Consider the following 21,389-nt stretch of genomic DNA (forward strand, 5'->3'; position numbering starts at 1 on the left):
GAGGCTCTCAAAAGGAGCAGAGGAAACCAAAGTGCTGCAAGCACCAGCAGCAGCGTAGGGACAAGCACTATGAGTTTCAAGACTCTCAGCCTCTCCGGTACTTCTAGGAAATATAAGGAAGAAACAGAGTTGCAACATCTGCAAATCTCTTGTTTTACAGCCTGTGCTTGGGGCAGAACGACATGTGCTTTGGCAAGACACTCCGTGCAGGCGAGGTCAAGCTAACAGGCTTAACTGCAAAACCACTGAGCTCAGGGAAAATAAATAAATAAAAATAAAATTTAAAAAAAAAGACAGTCCTGCATGACACTGAAGGATTCTCTGGGTTGTTCTCCGTGGCTGTTAGCATTTCAGCACCACAAGGAGGGAACGGTCCCTGTGCTGCCAACCAGCATGGCAACAGCCAGCACCTCCTCCTGCATGCGGAGAGGATGCGGAGGAACGGTGACAGCCTCCCCAGGCCAAAAAACAAAGAGGAATCCCTGGGGGCTTCCTAGTTTGAGGATCAGTACAGCATTTAACCCTCCAGAAGTTGCAGGAGGAGCGGGAGGGGGCTGAGCTCAGTCTCCAGGCTGCTGCCACAGGAAGATTTCAGAGCAGCTGAGGCAGAGCAGGGCAGACCCCCCCCGAGGACCAGCTCGCCCTCCATCAGGAGACTCGTTTCCACTCCCCAACGCAATAACAAGGTGCCTCGCTTCGGACACCAAAGAGCAGAGAAGGTGAAGAGCTCACATTCGCTTTCTTTGGAGCGCTCACAAGGATCCGCAGGCTCTTCAGGGAAGGGCTCAGCTCCAACTGTTCCAGCGCTTTGTCCAAGTCTTCCTGGGATTTCAGGGGGATCAGGAGCTGGAAGGGATTGAACAAACACCGGAGCACGGCAGTGTCACACCGCTGGGTAAACAAAGGAAGCCAGATCCTCGCGGTGAGCAGCTTGGGAATCGGGGGACAAGGGAGGAACCCAAGGAGGCGGATGGAAAACAGAGACCCCATGCCCTCCAGCTTGTCGAGCTCTAGTGTTTTCTTCCAAGTTCTCATCTACCGTGGAACAGACACAAAAATCGCAACAAAAACCATCTGCGAGGAGGGAGCTTAAAGGTCACATCACCGATTCAGCTAGCGGTCAGAGGAGAGGGCTGAGACGAAGCCTTAGGCTTGCTGCCTGCTATTCTGGGGCTGCTCAGATCTTGGAGTTTGTAGACAAGACCTGCTGCTATCCCGCACGTGAGAAGAGTCTGGGTTTCCTCCCTGGAAGAGAGACGTGCAACGGTGCTCCAGGAGAAGCAGCAAGCTGCACCCAAGCATTTACCCTGGGACATCCTCAGTGGCCTCCCTGCTGCTGCAATCAGGCTTCAGTGCACTGACACGGCCTCCCTAGTGTCTGGGCATCAGATGAAACCGGGGAACACCTCGCAAACCAGCCTCAAACTCTTTGATGTGAGAGGTGTGCACCGCTTTCCCTGCAAGAAGTGCTTCTTTGGCACCCAGCAGGACAAATTCAGCTTCTGCTCTTTAGAAGGTAAACGGAGCAGAGAGGCAGACAGTGCCCTGCTTATCAGGCAGCTGAAGGTCCCGCTGTGAGGGGCAGACTGTTTCCCTCCTACCTCCCAAGGGAATTTGACCCCCTGGCACCGCTGTGTGCTGTACCACATCCTGCAGACGGACTGCAAAGCTCCCAGTGCCCAAAACACAACTATTTGCCCCCCCCCCCCCAGCTTCTGGGGCACTCTGCCCAATATCATAAAAAGCAGGCTGCAGACTCCGTAGGTTGCCTAGGGCGCTGGCACCGAGAGCAGCCAGCGGAGCACGTTATGCTCCTGCCTGTGCCAAAGTACACATGGGCTCTGCCTACCAAAGGGACCGAGTGGCCACAGCTCCCAGTAAAGCCCCGCCGGCCTTACTGGGAGCCACGGCTGCCCTGCCCTTCTGAAAGGCAGCTCTCTGGGTGCTCAGAGTTCATGCCCCAGCAAACACGCCTCAGATCCACTGCCCAGGAAGACGATGCTCAAAAGGTGCCTGTGTCTCCCCTTTTGATCCCAAGGTGTTGCCACCAGGTTTGGCTGTTGGCCTGTAGGTAAATACGCCTCAGACTGCGTGCAGTAAGGCGAGGGCTTTGGGGATGAGCAGGTCAAGGGAAGGCCTTGGCCAACAGAGACAAGGTTTCATGTCAGGAAACTCCTGCAGTCACCTCTTCCACCCCGAGACCACAGCCTGAGCCTGCCAAGCTTCGTTTCAGGTGTCTGCGTGGCTGCTGTGTGCGAGCACCTCAAGGTTTAGGTCGTGTTTCTCCTCTCCTGGGTGAAAGGGAGGTCATCTTTCATCCCCATTTTGCAGACAGGGAGCTGGGCCGTACACAGGCTACCTATTTTAGAGGCTAAGTGCCAGGCTTAACGTCGTCATCCCTCAAGAGATCAAAGCTGTGGATAGGAGAGAGGCCTGAGCTTACGCCTACCTAAGCATCAAACTCTAGGCTGAGCCAGGGGCGTTCTTCTGGTTTAAGGTATGCAAACACGGTTGATAAATTTCTACAAAAAGCCACAAGAGACTCTAGATCAAAGCTTTCAGCACACTCACCCAGGAAGAGGGTGAATTAGGTTGTGCAGCCTTTGTCCAAAAACTGTTTCAATATTTGTGTGTCAGAAAAGGCCTCTAGGAGGAACCTGAGAAAGCCCTGCCACAGAGCGCACCGCAGCCTGTCGAGGAAGGGACTCAAATCCTCAACCAAACCAGACAGGGGAAAATTCAAGAAGATGACTGTTGCCTCCCAAGCAATGATCCTAACCAAGTGGGGTTTAACAGAGAACACCAACACCAGTCTTGTCTGGGCTGGGCCTCCCAAGCCAGGCTGGAAATAGATTCTCAGTACTGGTCGTGTGTGAGGGGAAAGTGCTCACCAGGCAGGTACCAACCATTCGGGGCTTTCAAAAGGTTAAACCACAGTTCACGGTTAAACTTTGGGATCTTTATGAATCACCCAGGGTCAGAGCAGATATTAGACAGAAACGGTATTGACTATGTCTCCAAATCCTGCGCAGCTGCCCACGTACAGCCTGTTTCCTTCAGCAGCAGAACCTGAAGGAAATTCTCTCAGTGTTCTGCTTAACCCTCTTGAAGTTCACAAGGATCCCACAGATGCATCAAAAAAACGCAGAAAAGCCTTCTCTTGACTACTTTCCCAAACAGAAACGAGACCAGTGGAGACCTGCTCCCCCTCATTCCGCCCACGAGCAGGATTTGACTCTGAACTGCGAGCACAGTCCCACACCGCTCACCCATCTCCTTACCGAGCTCCTCACAAGTGTTCAGAGCTGCAACCCCTCAGCTGCTGCTGTGAACACAATGTTCTGCAGGTCACTCCATCTCGCTCAAGGATCACAACATTAACACATTTGCATGCCTGCTCCAGAGGAGCCAAAAGTATCAGGCAGAAATTGCCCTCCTGTAAAAGGGCCTGGAGCCAGTATTTAGCTTGGCTTTACCTATTACCCGCGTCTGGCAAGTAGATTTTGATCCTTTTGGCTTCCAGACTGGGGCACATATGGATATCAGGAACGGATATCTACTGGGCATGAAACTAAATATAGATCCACGCAGGACCATGGCAGTAAGGTGAACGTAACTGGCTTTATTCTGCCTACAGAGGAAGCATTCATGGTGAACAGCAGAATTTACCCACACAGAATTTTCACTAAATGCAGTTTATTGAATTTTCTTCTTGCTTTTCAACAGCATACTCCACTGTAATCTGATGTTGTAGTAAGGGACTTGGTAGGCAGTCCTCCACAGGCTAAGAAAGTGATTTCACAGGGTGAGTTTTCACCAACCACAGCTTTATTGCTAGGACTCACTGCGTAAGACACTGCAGAAAGCCAAAGAATAGTAGGAAACAGGGTTGGGGAAAAAGCTGAGAGGTCAATTAGTTCATCTTCCTGCCCAATGCAGGACTGACTGGCATCAACAATTCTCGACAAATGTTTGTTAAATATGCTTTTAAACAGCCCTCCCCCACAGCGGAGCTCCTACCGTTTCCCTAGGCTTTAACTCTCCTCAGCCTTCTGAAATGATGCTGAGAAGTGACGGTTCCCTCAGAAGTAAGGCTCAAAGGGAGGTCACAGAGGGGAACTGGTGGCACACAGAGGTTCAGTGATCTGCTGCCCACGGTCACATCACAAGCTGGTGACAGAGACGGGACAGGGGAACACTTCGCCACACCTGGAGCAGCTGGTGAGCAGTGCACGCAGATCAAATCCAGAGAGCATTTGCTGTAGAAGACACCCTTCCAAGCCGTAACACAGCCAGCTTTCTAAAAGTCACCACACCGTGCTGCCCATGGTCAGGCACGATTTCGCTGTGCTGCTGCTCAGAAGGCTGAGAGCAGCCCACTGCTAACGTGCAGACATGCCCTGTGTGGTACACCCACAGCCAGGCCCCGCTCTTATCTATACCAGCCCAAACCCGTTGATTCCATGGGCCCACCAGGATGTGAATCATGCGTGCCCCTGCTCCACCCAGCTGGCATGCTCATCTCGCCGACCTTGGCTTCAGGACTCCCGTCTCACTAGGACAGGGACAGCCATTTAGTAAGATTTTGTATGGGACCGCTGCACCCCGTGTAATTTCGGCCTACAAGGCGCTATGGCAAGTGGAACATCCAGTAGCTAAGAAGAATTGCTACAGAGCTCCCTTTGAGTATGAAGAAAGGGTGAAACACGTCCTTGGAATGAGTCTGTGAACAAGCTACCTCCGAGACTTGAAGATGTGAGACTAAACAACAAGGCTGAGAACACGCCACAGGCCCTGGAGGGTCACCATGTGGACATACAGTTTATTTCCCCAAAGGTCAGTGTTTGTTTATAGTGTTTCTACAACAACCACCCTGAATTGCTACTGCTTCCCAAATGTATAGTTTCTCATAAAGAGGAATTCTGATGTATATAAAAACAACAACAAACCATTGAAGGTCCTCCTCATCCCTATGAAGTTAGGATTACCCAAAGGCCTGCTTACGGTCCCGCTATGTTCTCTGCACATGCCCAGGATTACAGTCTCTAAAATGGGATAAAATGCATTATTTAAGCTTCTGTTTGCTGTTGTTGGAAAAAATTCCTCTCTTCCAGTGGAAAGAAACCTGGAATGAAATGAGTCATTCCTGGAGAATTCAATGGCAAGCTTTTCCCGGGAGGGCTGTCAGAGAATGCCCGAGATTAGAAACCAGACCGCATTCAAAGCTAAAGCCCAGAGGACACTGTGGTATCATGAGGTATCTGTTAATAAAGAATAGCAACTTCTGTTGGGTTAAATCTTAACTGAAAGGGGAGGGGAAGGGGGGGGTGCCTCACAAGAAAACAGTGAGCGTACCAAAACTGACGCCCAAGGATGGCCCCCTTCTAGGTGAAGGCCCTCAGCAGCAGCCTGCACATGCTCCTTTCAGACCCAGTGCTGAGCTCAAGGAACAGGTTGAAAAAAAAACAGTGGTCTTTGTTAAGAGGAAGGTCAGAGTAGAAAGGTCTTCAAGCCTTAAAATGCAAGGATCGCAGAGGGAGGGTTTCTTGGTCATCTGAATGTGGCCACAGGACCCGCTAGAGGAACCTACACTGATGCGTATTTCACTGCAGACCTATTCACAAGAAAATGCACGGGGTTCTGCCACTTCAGGGTGAAACAAAATCAGTGCTGGATAAAAGTACGCTGGTTTAGTCACACTGTCCCTCATGCTCTGGACTTCAGCATGCTCCTGAAAATGCTCCCAAGATGAGGAGGCTTCACATTCAACCCAAGCACGCAGTAGTCTACTTCCACTTCGTGTGGCTCTCATGAAAGCCATTTGGTCTCAGCTGTGCTGTTCTCTGCCCCATGTGTGCCCTCACCACCCAGAAACGCTCTGAAATTTGGTCCTATTGCCCAAGTGGTGTTCACGGAGAAACATCTGCAGCTGCTGACTGTGCAACTAGAGGGACAATGTCTCCATCACCTCCCTGAGTTTGGGGACTTGTTTTCTGGGGGAAGGTCAATGTACTTATGCCATCAATTAATAGGCTTTAACTTGAGATTATTTTAAGAAGAAGAAAGCCTGGCTTGGAGTCAGAGAATACAACTGAAATGCATCTGGCCTACTAGCCAGAAATACATCTGCCTACTAGCTGGAAGCCACAGGGTAAGATTATGTTTCTTCACATACACGTGGCCTTCATCATGGCCTTCAGAACAAACTACCGCTCAATTCCAAAGTGAGCAGTAGGTGCCCTAAAATTATCTTTTAGCCATAAAGAGAGGAGTACCTCATTGTTCACACAGACTAAGTCCATCGTCTGTCCGAAAGCATCTGTGACTTTCTGCACCACTTCTTTGAATTTGACTGGTCTTGGAAACTGGATAATCCTGTATTTGCAAACAAATATAACAGTAGTATCGAGTTAGTAAAAGCATATTGGGATTCAGTATTAGACTGACAATTCAGAAATAAGGACTGGTGTTCTTCTATCACAAAACACAGAGCTTGCTCCTTGCTCTTACACTCATAAAAATGCTGCTTATCTGCTACGCCCAAGAGGAGACTTGACCTACCCTTAAAGAATATCTACCAAAAACCCTAGTGCAGCTCCTCTGTTCCTTCCCCTGATGTGTTTCCAGGTTGAAAAGAAGAAAGTCCAGCAGCATTTCATGAGAGAAGCCCTAGGGTCACACATCAGCGAGTGATTTATCACCTCCATTTTCAGCAAGTGCCTCTGAACAGGGAGCAGGGACGGAATGGTGCAGTTTGGCATCCTGTGACTCTCCTGTACCATCACATGCAGCCACTCGAGAGGCACATGTCAACAGGTACAGGCTAGCCCTACACTGATATTACTTGAATTTTCTTTGCTTCTCCCATGCAATTTTGACCATCAGCCTGCGGGTTTCCAACCCTGTGGCCTGCCCTGCCACATTCACTGAGCATCGAGCAGCGGTGATTCCATGAAAATGTCAAGTAGGGAAGGGCGTGCAAGCTTTAACTCCCAGCTCTATTTTTATGGGACCCGTGCCTAAAATCTGGTTATCTTAAGTAAGTGTCATAGGCTGCTAATCAAAGGACATATTTCTGTAGGCTTGCAGCTCAGCTGCGGTTCAGCAAGGCTCAAGAATTAAAAAGAGAAAAGGATCCAAATGGGCACCCTACGTCCCTGGTAAGAGGCATTTAATGACTTCCAGTTTGGAACCACTTTGAGTGCATGCAAATCCCAGGAGGTACTATGGAGAACAGGATGATGAGGCAAGGCTCTTGCATATAAAATCGTAGTTGATTTCAGGGGAATTAATCCTGCTGTGAGCTCATCTGCAGCTGGCTGAAGTCAGTGGGACATTGTTGGGTAAAAAGGGTAATTTGTCCCTGTACACAGAAAGGGACTGGGGTGGGTACATACCTTTTCTCTCCTTCATATTCAAACTTGATCCTGACATTTCGCTGCTGAAATGAAAAACAAAAAACAGTTAGGTCCCAAACTGTGTCCCGGACTGACAGGCAGATCCAAACCGCAGAGCAGTTCTCAGGGAGACTCCCCTAACTCTGCTGGGTGTCTGATCTATTTAGGGCCAAGTTTCCTGCTGGACTTTGGGGAAACTCCACTGCTTTGCTAATAAGTGTACTTGCCAACAAAAAAAAAAAGTCTTCTGTAAACAAGAGGACACTTACTCATGTCAAGAGGATGGGACTAGTCTCTTTTCAGTTGGGCCCAGTGACAGGATAAGAGACAACGGGCACTAACTGAAGCACAGAAAGTTCCACCTGAACATCAGGAGAAACTTCTTTACAGCAAGGGTGACAGAGTACTGGAAGAGGTTGGCCAGAGAGGTTGTGGAGTCTCCTTCTCTGGAAATATTCAAGACCTGTCTGGACACAATCTGTGCAATGTGCTCCAGGTGACCCTGCTCGAGCTGGGGGCTTGGACTAAATGATCTGCAGAGGTCCCTCCCAACCTCAATCACTCCATGACTCATCTGTATAATATTAATAAATTGCACTTAGACAAGGGCAAAAGGGCAAGAAGCAAAGTATATCAGGCATCACTACTCCATACACGATAATTATGCACCCTGAACTCTAGCTCACCTCAGGAGAAACCTTTAGATTTGCCCAAATAAGTTCCAGTGGATTAATGGGCAGACTGGGAACACAACCACACAGACACCAGTAAAAGCCACTTCTTCTCTCCTCTATTTGTGTATATTTAGCAGCTATCGTAAGACCGAAAGAAGCCTTTTCATTCATTCAGCTTCTCAGACTGAGCCTGAGCCAAGCATCCCTCCAGCATCCCTTGGCTCATGCCAGGACTTTCCAATGGCATCCGAGGCAGATCAAAAACCCTTTTACTTCACAGACCACGTTGTCACCCCAGTTAACCAGGGCTCTGCTCCCACTAATCCACACAAGCCTCCCCCCAAAAAGGCTTTCTTCCTGAAAAAAGCACTCGCCACCTCCTTCAAAAGTACAACCCCAGGGAGGACTCGGTCCCTCACCACCAGGGATAATCCCTGACTGGGTGGATGACAGCCCTTCCTGAGCGAGGGCCTTATCTCTAACCCTGGATTTCCAGCGCATGAAGGCACACTTTCCATCCTCTCAGAGGGAAAGCAGAGCTGCAGCAAAACAGCTTTGACTCTAATGAGGAAAATGAGCTCGCTGGGTGTCCTTAGGTTTATTTTTAAACGGGCAGCTCCCTGAGCTCTGCAAACACCCAACAAAGTTCAGGAAGCTCAGCCTAGAGGAGACTCAGTCAAAAAGCTTAAAAACCCTGGCAGGTAGAGGGTAGCACACTGCATCACCTGGAACACATCCTTTTTAGCTCTGCTTGTGGCATTTCCAAACAGGACTGGCAGAATTAGTCCTGGGACCGTCACAAAATGGGGCTTTTCAGCAGCATTACAGGCACTCACATCACCTTGGTGTCTGCAGCCAGTTCTCCAGACCCACGATGTTTGGACAAACTCTAGGTTTGCTTCTAGAACCAGGCCCAAACCATAAAAATACCAATCCAGGTATTTTTGGACAAAACAGTCCAAAATTGAAAAGAAAAGATGACCACAACAGACCAATGTTGAAGGTCCAAATCACTCTTGAGAGACAGCCAAATATGTGTGGGATTGCCAATTTTGATTATCAGTTTGGAAAAGAAAAAATAAATAAATAAAATAAATAAATAAAAAGAGAGAAATGGGCTCTCTTATGCTATTTTTTATTTAATTTATCTGAATAAAATATTCAGATATTTCATCTGAACAGGGCCTGGCTAATTCACCTCTCCTGGATGCTGGAAGCGAATCAGCCAGAGTGGATTCACAGCATGCAACCCTGTAGAGTCCTTTTCCAAAACAAGAGAAAAATCAGGACAAGGAACTTTCGAGGTTTCTCCTTACAAAAGAGCAGGACGTGTAAGGGGAAAAGCTCACGCAGCTCCAGCCTCACTGCAGGAAACCTTTCAAAACACAGGTTTCACTTTCAGCGCAGACCTGAAAGCTGCACTGAGCTGGGATGGAGCACACACGGCGTGTTTGTGCTGAGCAAAACAAATTCCGCAGACAAATAAGTTTTAAAAAACAGCTTGTGGCTGGGAAACGTCAAAACACTTGTGTAAAGCTCCAGAGAGAGAAGAAAAGGAAAAAAAAGAGCCACGACCCTGCCGCATCCTTTTCTTCCACATCAACAACAGGGCTGATGTGCTATGGCCCGAAGCCAACAGAAGTACGCCAGCTGCCCCACATTGCTCCGCTCTTTTTCTGAGCAAAGCAGTGAACACACTGGCTGCATCAGAGGAATGAAAACCCACTTCGTTTGTTAACGAGATTATTAGTTTTTTGGCTAATGTAAAAACCACTAAGCTCTTCCCTCCCTCAAGGCAATCAAGATCTCACACATGTAAGCATTTTGAAGAGGGGAAATACATATATGTTTATACGTATATGTATTCTGAGGAGTTGGTTACAGCTATTTTGCAGTTTTCCCTTGGCTTGCTCATGTTTTTGACTCACTGCTAAAGCTGAATTCATCACTGCCACCAGCAACAAATACTTTTTTCCTTTAAAAAAAGTGGGCAGTGCCCAAAGCGCTAGGAAGTCCCAGGAGGATGCAAAGCACTTCCTAAATGCTGGAGCGGGCTGTGATTTTTTACACCCATGGAAATCTGGTTTGGAGCAACTTGTTTGAGATCACACAGGGAGCCTGGGGCAACGCCAAGCGCTGGAGTTAAACCTCACACAAGCCTGCATCCAGCGCTTCAGACACGTGATGAAGAGGAGGCAGAATTAGCATCTTTTCTGTAAGGACCTCAACACGACATGAGGGCATTGAGGCGGAAGAGGCACCGGTTGTGCAGCTGCTGGGCCCCCCTCACTTTTGTAATTTTGTGAGGAATTATGACAAGAGCAACTCTTCCTTGCACAACCCAGGCCGCACTACTCGTCCTGCCTAAGCCTCCCTGCCGTCAGATGTCAAATGAGGTTAATGACAGACTCTTTCTGCCCCACAATCAGAAGGCCATCAGTTGGTAAAGGCAAAGAGGCAGAGATGTCTAAGAAGGGCGTGTGTTAAATACAGCAGCGAGGGTAAGGCCGCGCTGTGAGGAATCGGCCCTCACGCCAAGCTGCAGTAGATGTCTGCTATGGTTTCATGGAGAACTTCGAAAGCAAGCAGGGGACACCGTGGTGCTAGGACATGAGGTGATGAAGTAGAGCAGCCAGGTCCAAAATTTAGACCTTTGGTCTCCTGGGCTGCACGTACTTCAGCGAGCACCGTGTTCTCGTACGACGTGGCACCGGGGAGCCCGAGTCTCAAATGGCGCCTTGAGGCCCTGCTGCGACACAAACAAAACCAGCGACAACACTGACAGGAAATACCACAGTAATTCCCTTCGTTTCTGGAATAATTTCTTCCCCGAGATACTTGTACTGGCATTTCCTCCAGCCTCGTTAACAAATGGCTTCTGGTGTTTTACTCTTTCTTGCCATCTGCCTCGGAAAGGAAAAGCAAAGCCACTGCAGCGGCCACAAATACATCACCATCTTTCCAGGCTTTCTAGAAGGTATTTTTAGCTCCTTCCTTAAAACTTCTAATTTCACTAAAAGAGGAAAAGCCCTACAGCCTCCGAGCACTGACAGGGCTGCAGCTACGTGCTTGGGATCAGGGTGAAGGGGAACGCGATGGTGGCGAGGGGGAAAGGTCTCCTCCAGCACAGCCCTTGAGCAGGGGCTCGGTGGGGGACATGGGGTGAGCTCAGCTGCCCGTGGAGCCCTCCGATACACCGGGGAACCAGAGCGAGCTGGTTCGGATTAAGCGAGATGTCGGAAAAATGGAAAAAGCGCTTCCAAACGAGGTGAATCATGATCTGCTAGAGATCCCTGAAGAGCCGACTGCTGTTTGTAATAAAAGCACACACAGAGAGAAGCAAAACACGTAGCAGGGCCTAAAATGGAAACGGCTTCGGAGGAACAGGAGGTGCTGAGCACCCTCAGCCTCTGTATACGCAGAGGGGCGACCAGACTGGGGGCACAGGCCCAAACTGGGCAACACCATGCTGGTAGAAGACATCCGACCACACAGGGCCATCCTGGCTACATCACCACGGATAGGGAAGGGATGACCAGTCCTGCCAGCAGACACCCAGCAAGACACCCCTGCCAGTGTATCAGCACGGCACCAAGAGCTGAAGCACCAAAAATTGCCATCCTGCAAAGTCCTCAGCCAGGGTTAAGTTCAAATTCAAGACTCCCCTCATCGTGGTCTCCCCTCTTCTCTTCTCAAATTCAGATAATGGTATCCTGGTCTGAACCCAGAATGAACAAAGAGGGTCATTCCAGTTTTGCTCTTACCCAACCATGACACCTACTTCGCCTCAGTTTCCCCTCTGGGTAACATTGGGTAAAATAAGGGCAATGAAAGAGATCTATTTCTGCATGCTGGAGGGTAAAACATTTTCAACTCTTTCATTTTCTACTTGTTGGCTTAGGAAACAATGAGAAAACCCCACAGAGCACTGTGGCATTCAAGTACTGGAGATTTAGTTACTCTTTCATACAAAGCCACAAAAAGGTGGGTTTTCTCCTCAACTTCTGGCTTCAGCCAAGAAAAATAAGCACCGGAGAGCCAGGCCAAGGGGACTTCTCTACCTCCCCAACAAGCATATTGTTTGGATTAGTCCTGTGCTCACCCCTGCTTTTAGCAACGGGACGTACGTTACAAGCCAGACAGCTGGACCGTGTCCCTAAACCACAATAGGAGATGACTAATCCGCGTCATTAGGAATTATCCACACAGAACCCCCACGCGCTTCGGGTTGTTCAGCAAGCCGACAGAAAGGGTTTTGTCTGGGATTGCCCCCTTCTCCTCCTGGTGGGTGGGAGCTACGAGATAGCCTGGTCCCCCCGAATCCTTACAGCTTTCTTCCTCCAAATAAGAAAGTCCAGCAAGTGAGCCCCTGAGGCCAGTGGAAAGATTATGTCTAGAGGGTTTGCTGCTCCTTCTTACAGATATTTTTGTTTTATGCAGCTGCACAAATCACAGATTTCAAGATGTCCATCCACAACCACCTACCTGGCAGGGAATAGCTTTTTCCCAGTAGGATTTCTGCTGGGTGTTACCTTGTAGCACCCAAGTCAGCTCCACAGCAGCCAAGGGGAAGCCTCCTCCCCAAATCCTTGGGACTTCACTGCCTTTGCCAGATCCAGCCAAGCCTCTCCCAGCCGATGCTATTCCCCTCTTGGTCTCTTGCTTCTGCCCCCATGGTGTGGGAAGACCCCGCAGCTCTCTTCATAGCAACTCTCATCTTCAAGGTGCTATTTATGGACCCCCATTATGTTCCCCAACTATAAAACTGAGGTGATAAAGCCAAATTCCTTTTTAGGCTGCTTGAAAACCTACAGAGAGCCCTAGAACATGAGCTATATTTTATCCCAGTTATGAGCAAGCCTTATCCTGCATTCAACTTGCCAAAGGAAAGAGAGTCCAGAGGTAATTTACTAAAAGAACAACTTTTAGGTCAGTCTGACACTTGCTCTGCACGGGGAAATGTTCCCGACAAATATTGGCCTTTATTGCCATGGGAGAACTCGCAATCAAAATTAACGTGGCAGAGGAATTGCTAGCTGTCATCAGCTGTGATAGAGGCCCACGCCAATGCCTCGTCATTAGACTGAAGCACAGCACTGACAACCGGCCTCGTCCTGCTGGTTGCCAAGTGCTATTTATATAATTAAATGGACGTGCATATAAACAGACAGATGCAAAAGAAGTTAATATAATTGCTTCTTTCTCCCCCACTGTTTGGGGTTTCTAATTCTTTGTGGTTTCCCTTCTTATCCCACTCATCTTTCTCATTAGGGATCACAATGCACATCTTTATGCTGCCATTTCCTCCTGCCCCTCTCTCACATCACGTAAGAACAGAGCAACTGCTATAAACTGCCTCTGTTTGTTCAGTCCAGAAGACTGCCTGAAAGGACTCCTTCCAGCCACGCCAGAGGACACGCTAGGAATAAAGGACGGATAAAAGGAATAACGGAGGAATAACAGAGCAGAGGATGCACTGGGAATAACGTTAGGAAGATCTCTGTGTTCCCAAGAAACAATTCCATTTAAAGACTGGGGCTCACACGTGGAAGGAAAACGGTGTCAGCCTCTGACCCTCTACCCTGTTTTCTCACAAGGCAGAAAGGCATCATACAAAGTGGTTGCCACACCTGACCTGGTCCTGGGAGACTCAAGTTCAGCTATCACATCTGCTGCCAGCTTCCTGGGCAATCTAAGGGATGGAACTCGTTTGCATCGTTCATCACATATTGCTAGTCTCATTTCCAGCTTGTTCTACCACGGAGCATTAGACATCCAGAAACTCAGCCTTAGTCCAGAAACTCATTTGTAAGGAAAGCCAACTAAAAAAAGAAAGATTTTTAAGCAATTTGCCTTAGGAGGAGTTCATTCCATAAAACAATCTAAAGGAAAAACTGTCATTATCTTTGGGAAGAAATACTGTGTAGCACACACCACCACAGACTACTTTCTTGTGTGGCCCAGTCCTATCAGCAATACGATCTGGCAGGCTCCAGATTTCATCTCCTGTCAAGAGAGCACTAAGGAACCCCTCCAAGAGACAGGGATGAGGTAGCATTTTGGTTGCATTTCTTTGTGGACCAAAAAAAATGCTGCAAGTCACAGAGGGACAAGACAGTTAGTCAACGTATTCTGGCCTAAAGTGTTTTTCAGCGGAAATTTGGAACAACGACTGAAGGATTCCCATGCCTCAGAAAGCATTCTTCCACAGAAAAAAATAACTTTTGTTTTTTAAGCTAAGAACTTAACGTCCAGACCCATGTATTTCAGTGTGAGAATGCTGCTACAGGGCCTCATAACAGACACCTACAAAGAGAATCCCAAGAGGAGAACTGAGCATCTAAATGCCCCGTGCCTTATCCCCTGTCCAAGAAAGGAGAATGTGCATTGCATCGTTCAGCCCAAATCGGCCAACTTCATCGTAAAAAAAAGTGGGAACACCAAGTACCAGAGGAACAACAAATCACAGGCATGACATTTCTAAAACAATTTCCTCCTATCTCCTGCCATCAGATTCTAAAACAAAAAAAAAAAGACCCAAACAAGTCAATTAAAAGTTTCTGAGTTGCAAACATGAACCAAGTCCCCGCTAATTCCACCTACTTTGGCCACTCCCCACCTCGCAGACTAGACTCCCATCGTCCCGCGAGCCAGACTTGTTCCAGCTAGTCCAATTAAGTGAAGCAACAATTCGACATACTCCAACGCCCTTCATCTCGTGGGGCCTGTTGGTCTGAATCCTCAGCCCCGGATGTGCGAGGGGTGCGAGATGCTGACTACTTGTGTCTCCTCCATCGGAGAGCTCTGAGTAATTCTGAGCAGGCAGCTACAGCCGATCCGCTTATGGATAAAAAGAAAAACGATAAAGGAGGAAATGCTTTTCCAAGCACCCGTGTTGCAATTGGGAAGAACAGTTGGATTCCTAACACGATAAGACTAAATGCATGTGGCAGCCAGCAATTCTAAATCTGATAGCAGAGCACAACGTGACCCTATTAGCGAGGTATAAATGAGGATATGGAGTGGATGGGCTGCGGATACAAACTTGTTTGCAAGAATTCAACTTTATGAAACCTTTGTAGTTAACAGCTCACACAATGAAAACTATTATTTTCCTCATTTTTGACTAACTATCTGGTTAACCATACGTCTGCAGTGTTTATAGCTATAGTTTTCAAAAATAACAGCAGGAATTTTCTCCCATTGTGAGGAAACAAACACGGCATTTAAGAGAAGTCTAAAAAGTTTTGCTGTCCTGCAAGCATCCTGAGATGGCTTGGTATGGTCCCCACCCATCAACTTGCAGAAAATGCTACCCTCAGAGCCATCCAAAGCCGCGCTGGATTGTCTGCTTTGCCTGCAGCTGCAGAGCCAGCTCCGAATTTCTCCGGTCAGTTCTGTAAACATCTTGGATTTATTTCAGCGTGAGCTGAACACAACTCCAGTGATTCAACTTGGACAGCTGCTACCGCCAGGACACACTTTAAAACAGACATGCTACGTGTGCGTGTGTTTTTGTCTGCGTGCGTCTAGGAAGTCTGGAGGGATTTGGGAAAAGGATTTTCTTCCTCTACACTCAGAGTTTTTTGTTAGCAGCACAAATGCCATTAAAATACGCACGACAACTGTAAACGACAATTTGGTTTCTTCCTTGCTAGGCATTCAGCAGTTGTGATGTCGATTACAAGCTTACTCTAAGCCATAGCATTAGAAGAGGAATTCCAAGTGGATTTGCTTGCATACTCCTCCAGCAGCTTCCCAGCACCCCTAATTATTCCCCCCCCCCTTTTTTTTTGGTCTTGGTATTTTGATGACTGAATTTTCTTCACAACTTTAGTTTTGCATGCTATTTGTTCCTTATGCAAATCGTCTACTAAATCCCCTTTAGCTATTACATATTATATCAATGTCAGCAAATAACTTCTAACATTGCTCAAGGGACAAGGTTTTTGCTCACTAAATCAACTCTGAGCACGCGACAAGGCCAAAACGTTTTGTTTTAGGCGCATAAAGATAAACACCAGTAATTAATATTTAAACACTTTATATAAGAATGACATTATTCCTCCCCAAAGAGCCTGGGTGTCTACAGCTCAAAGTTGGCAGTCCATCTTTAAAATATCTGAAGTAAAATGTGCGTGTGATAAATATTGTATTTCATCAACACCGTCAATAGAAAACATTTGACTAATCTAACTCTTAAAGCTGCAGTGCTTGTAACAAATTCTACTAAATTCAGTGCTAAGAGAAAGAAGAGCCTTGGGGTGGGATTTCAGATTTAAAACCAGTTTCAGGCTCTGTCTCAATATTTAGGAATGATTTGGAGCATAATTTTCATCCTCTGGCCCTCCATTGTCCCTCTGTGATACGGGGCTGCCTGTAGCTTCTTTGTAACTCTTCAAAGAGAGATCCTAAAGCTTATGCCATGGTAAAATTATTTTATTTCTGATGTGCTGAGCTCCTACAGAACTTGTTAACTTCATCTCTAACATTTAAACTCTGTGTTCCTGGCCTGGTGAGCACTATGCTCCCCTCTTCAGTCTACTACAGTTTGGGGTGGACTCAAGCAACGCCTTACCTGTTTGCTGGAGTGGACGCTGTTTTTATTCCTGTTGTTGTCCAGCAGCCCCCCACATTTGCCCAACGCTGCCAAATCCTTCATAATAGAATTCAGAGCTTCTTCTTCATCTGCAAAAGAAGAAAAGACAACTGAAGCACAGAAGGTAACCTCACCCCTGAAAACAGGGAGTAAAAATACAGCATCGCGTATGCAATCTTTCAACCCAAATGGGTCCGAAGTCATGATGTGCAGCCTTCCTGTCGAGGGAGGCATTCTAAGATTACACACCACGGCCCCTCCCAGCCCATCGTGTGTAGGAAATGAAAGTTTCTTCATCACAGAAGACACAGATCCCCAGAAGAGCCACATTTGCTGCCCATGGGGCCCTTTAGAGTGGGACCCATAGGCTAGATGTGGTATTTGGCGGGGCTGGATCCAGGTTATAAGGTGGCGCTCTGTAGGACAGCAATCTTTCCAGACCCAAAAAGCTCACGCAGCAGGTGACGGAGCACAACACAGCTTCATCTCCTCCTTCCCTCCCTCTTCATTAAAGACACTCAAGGGCCACAACTGACTTTCAAACCTAGAGCCAGCGAGAAACCAGGGGAGCGGACAAGAAACCTGTTAGAAGAGGCAACAAACCCAACTATCCAGGACAGAAGGGAGACACACTGAGAGGGCACACGGTATTTCTGATTTCTGTGGTAACAAAAGGCTTTTGATGGACCCATCTGATATGAAACCAGTCTCTCCCTTTTCAACACTTTTACATCTACAGGCATGACTTCCTAAAGCAGCTATAAACTACTGCGTTGCAAAATACAAACCACAGGCACTAAAAGACCGATCTAGACCTAGGGCGCAGCACGCTGTGCGTGCTGCCATGCTCGTGATACAGTCAGGAGGGGCGGATATTAAGTTCATGCAGCTGTTACTGGATAAATACAAATACAGCTACCGCATTTTGTGGAAAACCAAGCGTCTCCAGGACCCGAGCCACCCCTACGCCAAGCTGCGTGTACATTTAACTCCAGGTCTGCGAGCAGGCGGAAGATGACAAAAAACTGCATGAAATGGCGTGGGGCTGGACCCAAACACGGAGGTTCTTTCCCCAGGGATGTATACGCCGTGGATCTTCACGCTCAGACACAGCACCACCTCCTCTTTTTCTGTTCCTCCTGTGTCATGTGTGGCCGGGTCACATCAGGACTGAAGCTGTGACAAAAAGGGTTTAAGAAAAAGGCTTCTCATGCATGCCAGGTACCCAGACCCACCTCACTAAAGTAAGGGGGAAAAAGGGGGGGAAATGTTGAAAATCTGGTATTTCTTCTAAAGCTCAAAAATCTTATTTCTCTTGTAGTCAATGCATCCATATATATTTAATATTACATTTATTATTTTATTTATTATATATTTAATATGTATATATGAAGTACTTAACAGTACGGTTCCTTGCCCCTTCCACATTTCCCTGCTCAGTGAGCATGTGGATATGTTTTTCGGGAGGGGCGGCAGGGAACACAACCTGGGATGCTACAATAAAGCACTCAAGAAAATGAGAAAGTTTATGAGAAGGTTTATTGCTAGTTCAGGGAAAAAAAAAAAAAAGGAGAAACAAAAGAACTAGAATTTTCCTACTTTCTGTTGTTGTTGAAAAAAGGGACCCCTGGGGACAAGCCTAGTTTTCCAGACAGATTTTGTAGTAGGAAAAAAAAACAACACAAAAAGAGAAGAAAAAAAAAACTTATTTTGTGGAGGGGGAAGAGAATGGGGGAGGGACAAATGAAAAAAAAAGCCACGCACAAAAACAAAAGACCCACACACCGCCCTCCAGGAATTTTCCACCAAAGCTAGCTGTAATCTCTAAAATGCCCCTCACCCCTTTTTTTTTCCAACCCGAGTGACAACAAAAGTTTCCTGAGCACGATGACACAAAACGCAGTCCCTAATGTCACGGGGAAACGGGGCTTCAGCAGGCAGTGGCAGAGCTGGGCTTCTGCGAGCACGGCCACGCCGCTCACCGCTGTCCTCCCTCCTCTGCCCAGCCCCGAATATTCCTGGCAGCACCTGCGAGGAGTCGCAGCTCTGCGCGATCCACCGGTGGTGCCCTGCGAGGGTAGTCTAGGATTTCCCTGAGCCTGCGCCGCCTGGCCTGAAGAGGGACGCAGCAGGGGTTGCTGGAGATCACGGTAATAGCTATAAAAATATGAGTAACGATGATAAGACACCAACAAACGGGGACACAGTAACATCAAAGTGTTCTGGAGCGACTGTCGCAGCTGCTCCCTCCGCTCCTCCCAAGCCCAAAGAAAAGAGCTGACAGCCTCCAGAGATGGCCCAAACCCTGCTGGCCCACGGACCACGTCCCAGAGAGCGCCCACCACATCCTGTGGGCACCACTGGGGATTAAATGTGCAGCAGAGAGCGACAGCGCGAGCTATATTTTAGCTAGGACACGTAGGACAAGCCCACGGCATCAACAAAGCCATCGAAAAAGAGAGATCTCTGAGCTGAAGTGGATCCTATCACTGCAAAATTCCTGGTGCTGCAGCCTCACCTGCATGACTGAAAGCCTCATTTCCTCAGGAAGTCGGGCTAAACACCTCGGCCAGAAGTGTCCTTCTGCATCCTTCCTCGCACACCAAAGCAAGAAGCATCTACTCACTTTCGGTAACTGCTTAAATCTAGCAGAAACCCAGAAACACCCAACCACCGACTTTCTCAGCCTACAACCAGGAGTGCAAAATGGGGCCCGAGCTGTCCTGAATCAGGTACTAGAAGAAAAAAAGGACAAAAGAGAAGAGATTTCTAATATTTAGGCTGCCAACTCAGCGCCTTTCTTCTGCCATCGACTAAAAAGCCGATGCTGAAGAGGATTCTGAAGAGCATGAGAGCATTCTTCTTTCATAATAAAAACCTAAGTGTCACTTGTCATAAACCAGAAAACACACACCCATGCCATCATGGAACACTAGTACAAAACAAAACAAGAAAATTTCTTTCTGTACTAGCAAGAAAGCCTGTCTTCTGCCACCGAAGCATGAAACATCTATGTGTCGGAGCACCCTACTTAAGCACCAGCAGAAACACGTTATTCCTTGAAAAAACATGCGCCTTTAGTCCAAAAGCTGACATTTCAGAGGGACTACTGCTGAAGCCTCAAGCGTTCAAAAATAAATAAAAAATAAAGTGAAAAAAACCCCACGCCATGCTCCAAGGTAACCTCGGAGCAGGAGCACGATTTGCATCATCGGTTGCAAAACCGACGCTTCGCAGTCCTCTTTCTGACAGCTTTGCACAGGGACTGATGCTTTCCAGACTAAGCCTCTTGCCCATCCTTATTCCAGCTCTTGGGGTCTCCGAGCTGACTCCCTGGAAGGGTGGAGAACTTTGTTCCATGGAAACGAGCAGCCAGCTCAGCCAGTTCAGTCCAAATTCAAGCAAGCAGCTCGCTGCCTAATTAAATCCAAATGCCACTCCCAAGCCTCTGAAGCGAAAGGGGCGGCGCAGGCTGCTCGCTCTCCGGTCGGCTTGGTTCGTGTGAGGTGCAGCATGGACGGCTCTCCTTGGGGGAAAATGCTGGGGAAAAAGCAGGAATGCCGTGCCTGAGGGTCACACGAGATCGGGTTTTCCTGCTCCAGCACTAGCAGGACCTCCTGAGAAGCCTCCTGTAGCACTGAGGCTACGCAGCAGACATCTTCCCAGGCTTCGCCGCAGCTCCAGAGCAGAGCAGCTGCGAGTTGCACAACACCCCTGAAGTACTCGGCAGAGCTCAGACGCACTCAGGGACTCCAGAAAAACCACTTTCTTTGCGCAACGTGAGCAGGTTCTTGCTCCTGAACAACCTACCGGCTCAGCTTGCACCATTTTGTACGAGTTCACTTAGCAGTGCTGTAGGTTGAAGGATGAATTGCTGGTGAAACGGAGCCTTCTCTCTACCCAGCACGACATGTAAGCAGGAATTATTTCTTCCAAGGAAGACCAGGACAAAGAAAAGCTGATTACACCCACGGCAAAAACGAAACGTAAAAATCAATTGTGTTTGACACTGTCCCTTCATCCCCACTGTCTCTTCTTCCACCCCCAGCTCTTTCTTTCCTTCCAGACGTTTCCCTTATTAGCAGTTTCATTTCTTTATTCTCTACTTCCCACCAACCCCTCAATTTTGCCCTTTTTAATCAGCTTCCTGTGACAAAGCTCGTTCGATCACGCCACCAGCCCACCCGAGGGCCACTTCCAGCCAAGTATAACAGAGGTCTGGAGGTCTCAAAGATAATTCCCTAAAGGTTTGGCGTCACTTAGAGGAGAGAAGTCAGATGAGCACTCCCAGGGAGCAATGACCAGCACAGCTGCAGTGACACGGGAGGGTTGGTCTTAAACATGAATAAAAGCACACTGACCCACTTTGGTGAGATCTTGTATCAAAACTGGAGCACCTCCTCCTCTCATCACGTTTTCCACTCAGTAAGACCTTAAGACTCACAGGTCCCAGGCACTACCAATGTGAATCTAGGGCACTAAGCACTTGGAAAAATCAAGTACGAAGTAAAACCAGAAAGCCACAACGTGACACATCTCTCTGCCCTTCAGAGACACGTTTCCGGTGCTGCTGCACGGCTTCGGTTCCAGCGTGTGTGCAGCAGAGAGGAACCTGGAGTTTCAGTCTTAGTACAGCAGCTTAGTGCTGAACAAAAAAAAAAAAAAAAAAGAGAAAAAAAAAATAATAATAAAATAAGGCATGGGAGAAACAACGAGTCT

General features: G+C 47.9%; 1 protein-coding gene across 4 annotated transcripts in view; it reads right to left on the minus strand.

Moving 5' to 3' along the window:
• Positions 1-21,389, minus strand: part of LOC308190289 (mitogen-activated protein kinase kinase kinase 3-like) — a 77,420-nt gene that overhangs the window by 23,319 nt on the left and 32,712 nt on the right. For 2 of the 4 annotated variants that reach the window (XM_080581440.1, XM_080581442.1), the window contains 4 exons: positions 16,650-16,759; positions 7,398-7,441; positions 6,276-6,375; positions 733-846 (listed from right to left, as the gene is read on the minus strand). In XM_080581440.1, coding sequence (XP_080437566.1) covers positions 733-846; positions 6,276-6,375; positions 7,398-7,441; positions 16,650-16,759 — 368 coding nt within the window. Of the gene's footprint in view, positions 1-732; positions 847-6,275; positions 6,376-7,397; positions 7,442-14,771; positions 14,912-16,649; positions 16,760-21,389 lie in introns of those variants that run through there. The other 2 variants (XM_080581443.1, XM_080581441.1) reach the window with 2 other exon arrangements.

Source organism: Anser brachyrhynchus (genome assembly GCF_964034855.1).
Source record: "Anser brachyrhynchus genome assembly, chromosome: 2".
NCBI classification, from domain to species: Eukaryota; Metazoa; Chordata; class Aves; order Anseriformes; family Anatidae; genus Anser; species Anser brachyrhynchus.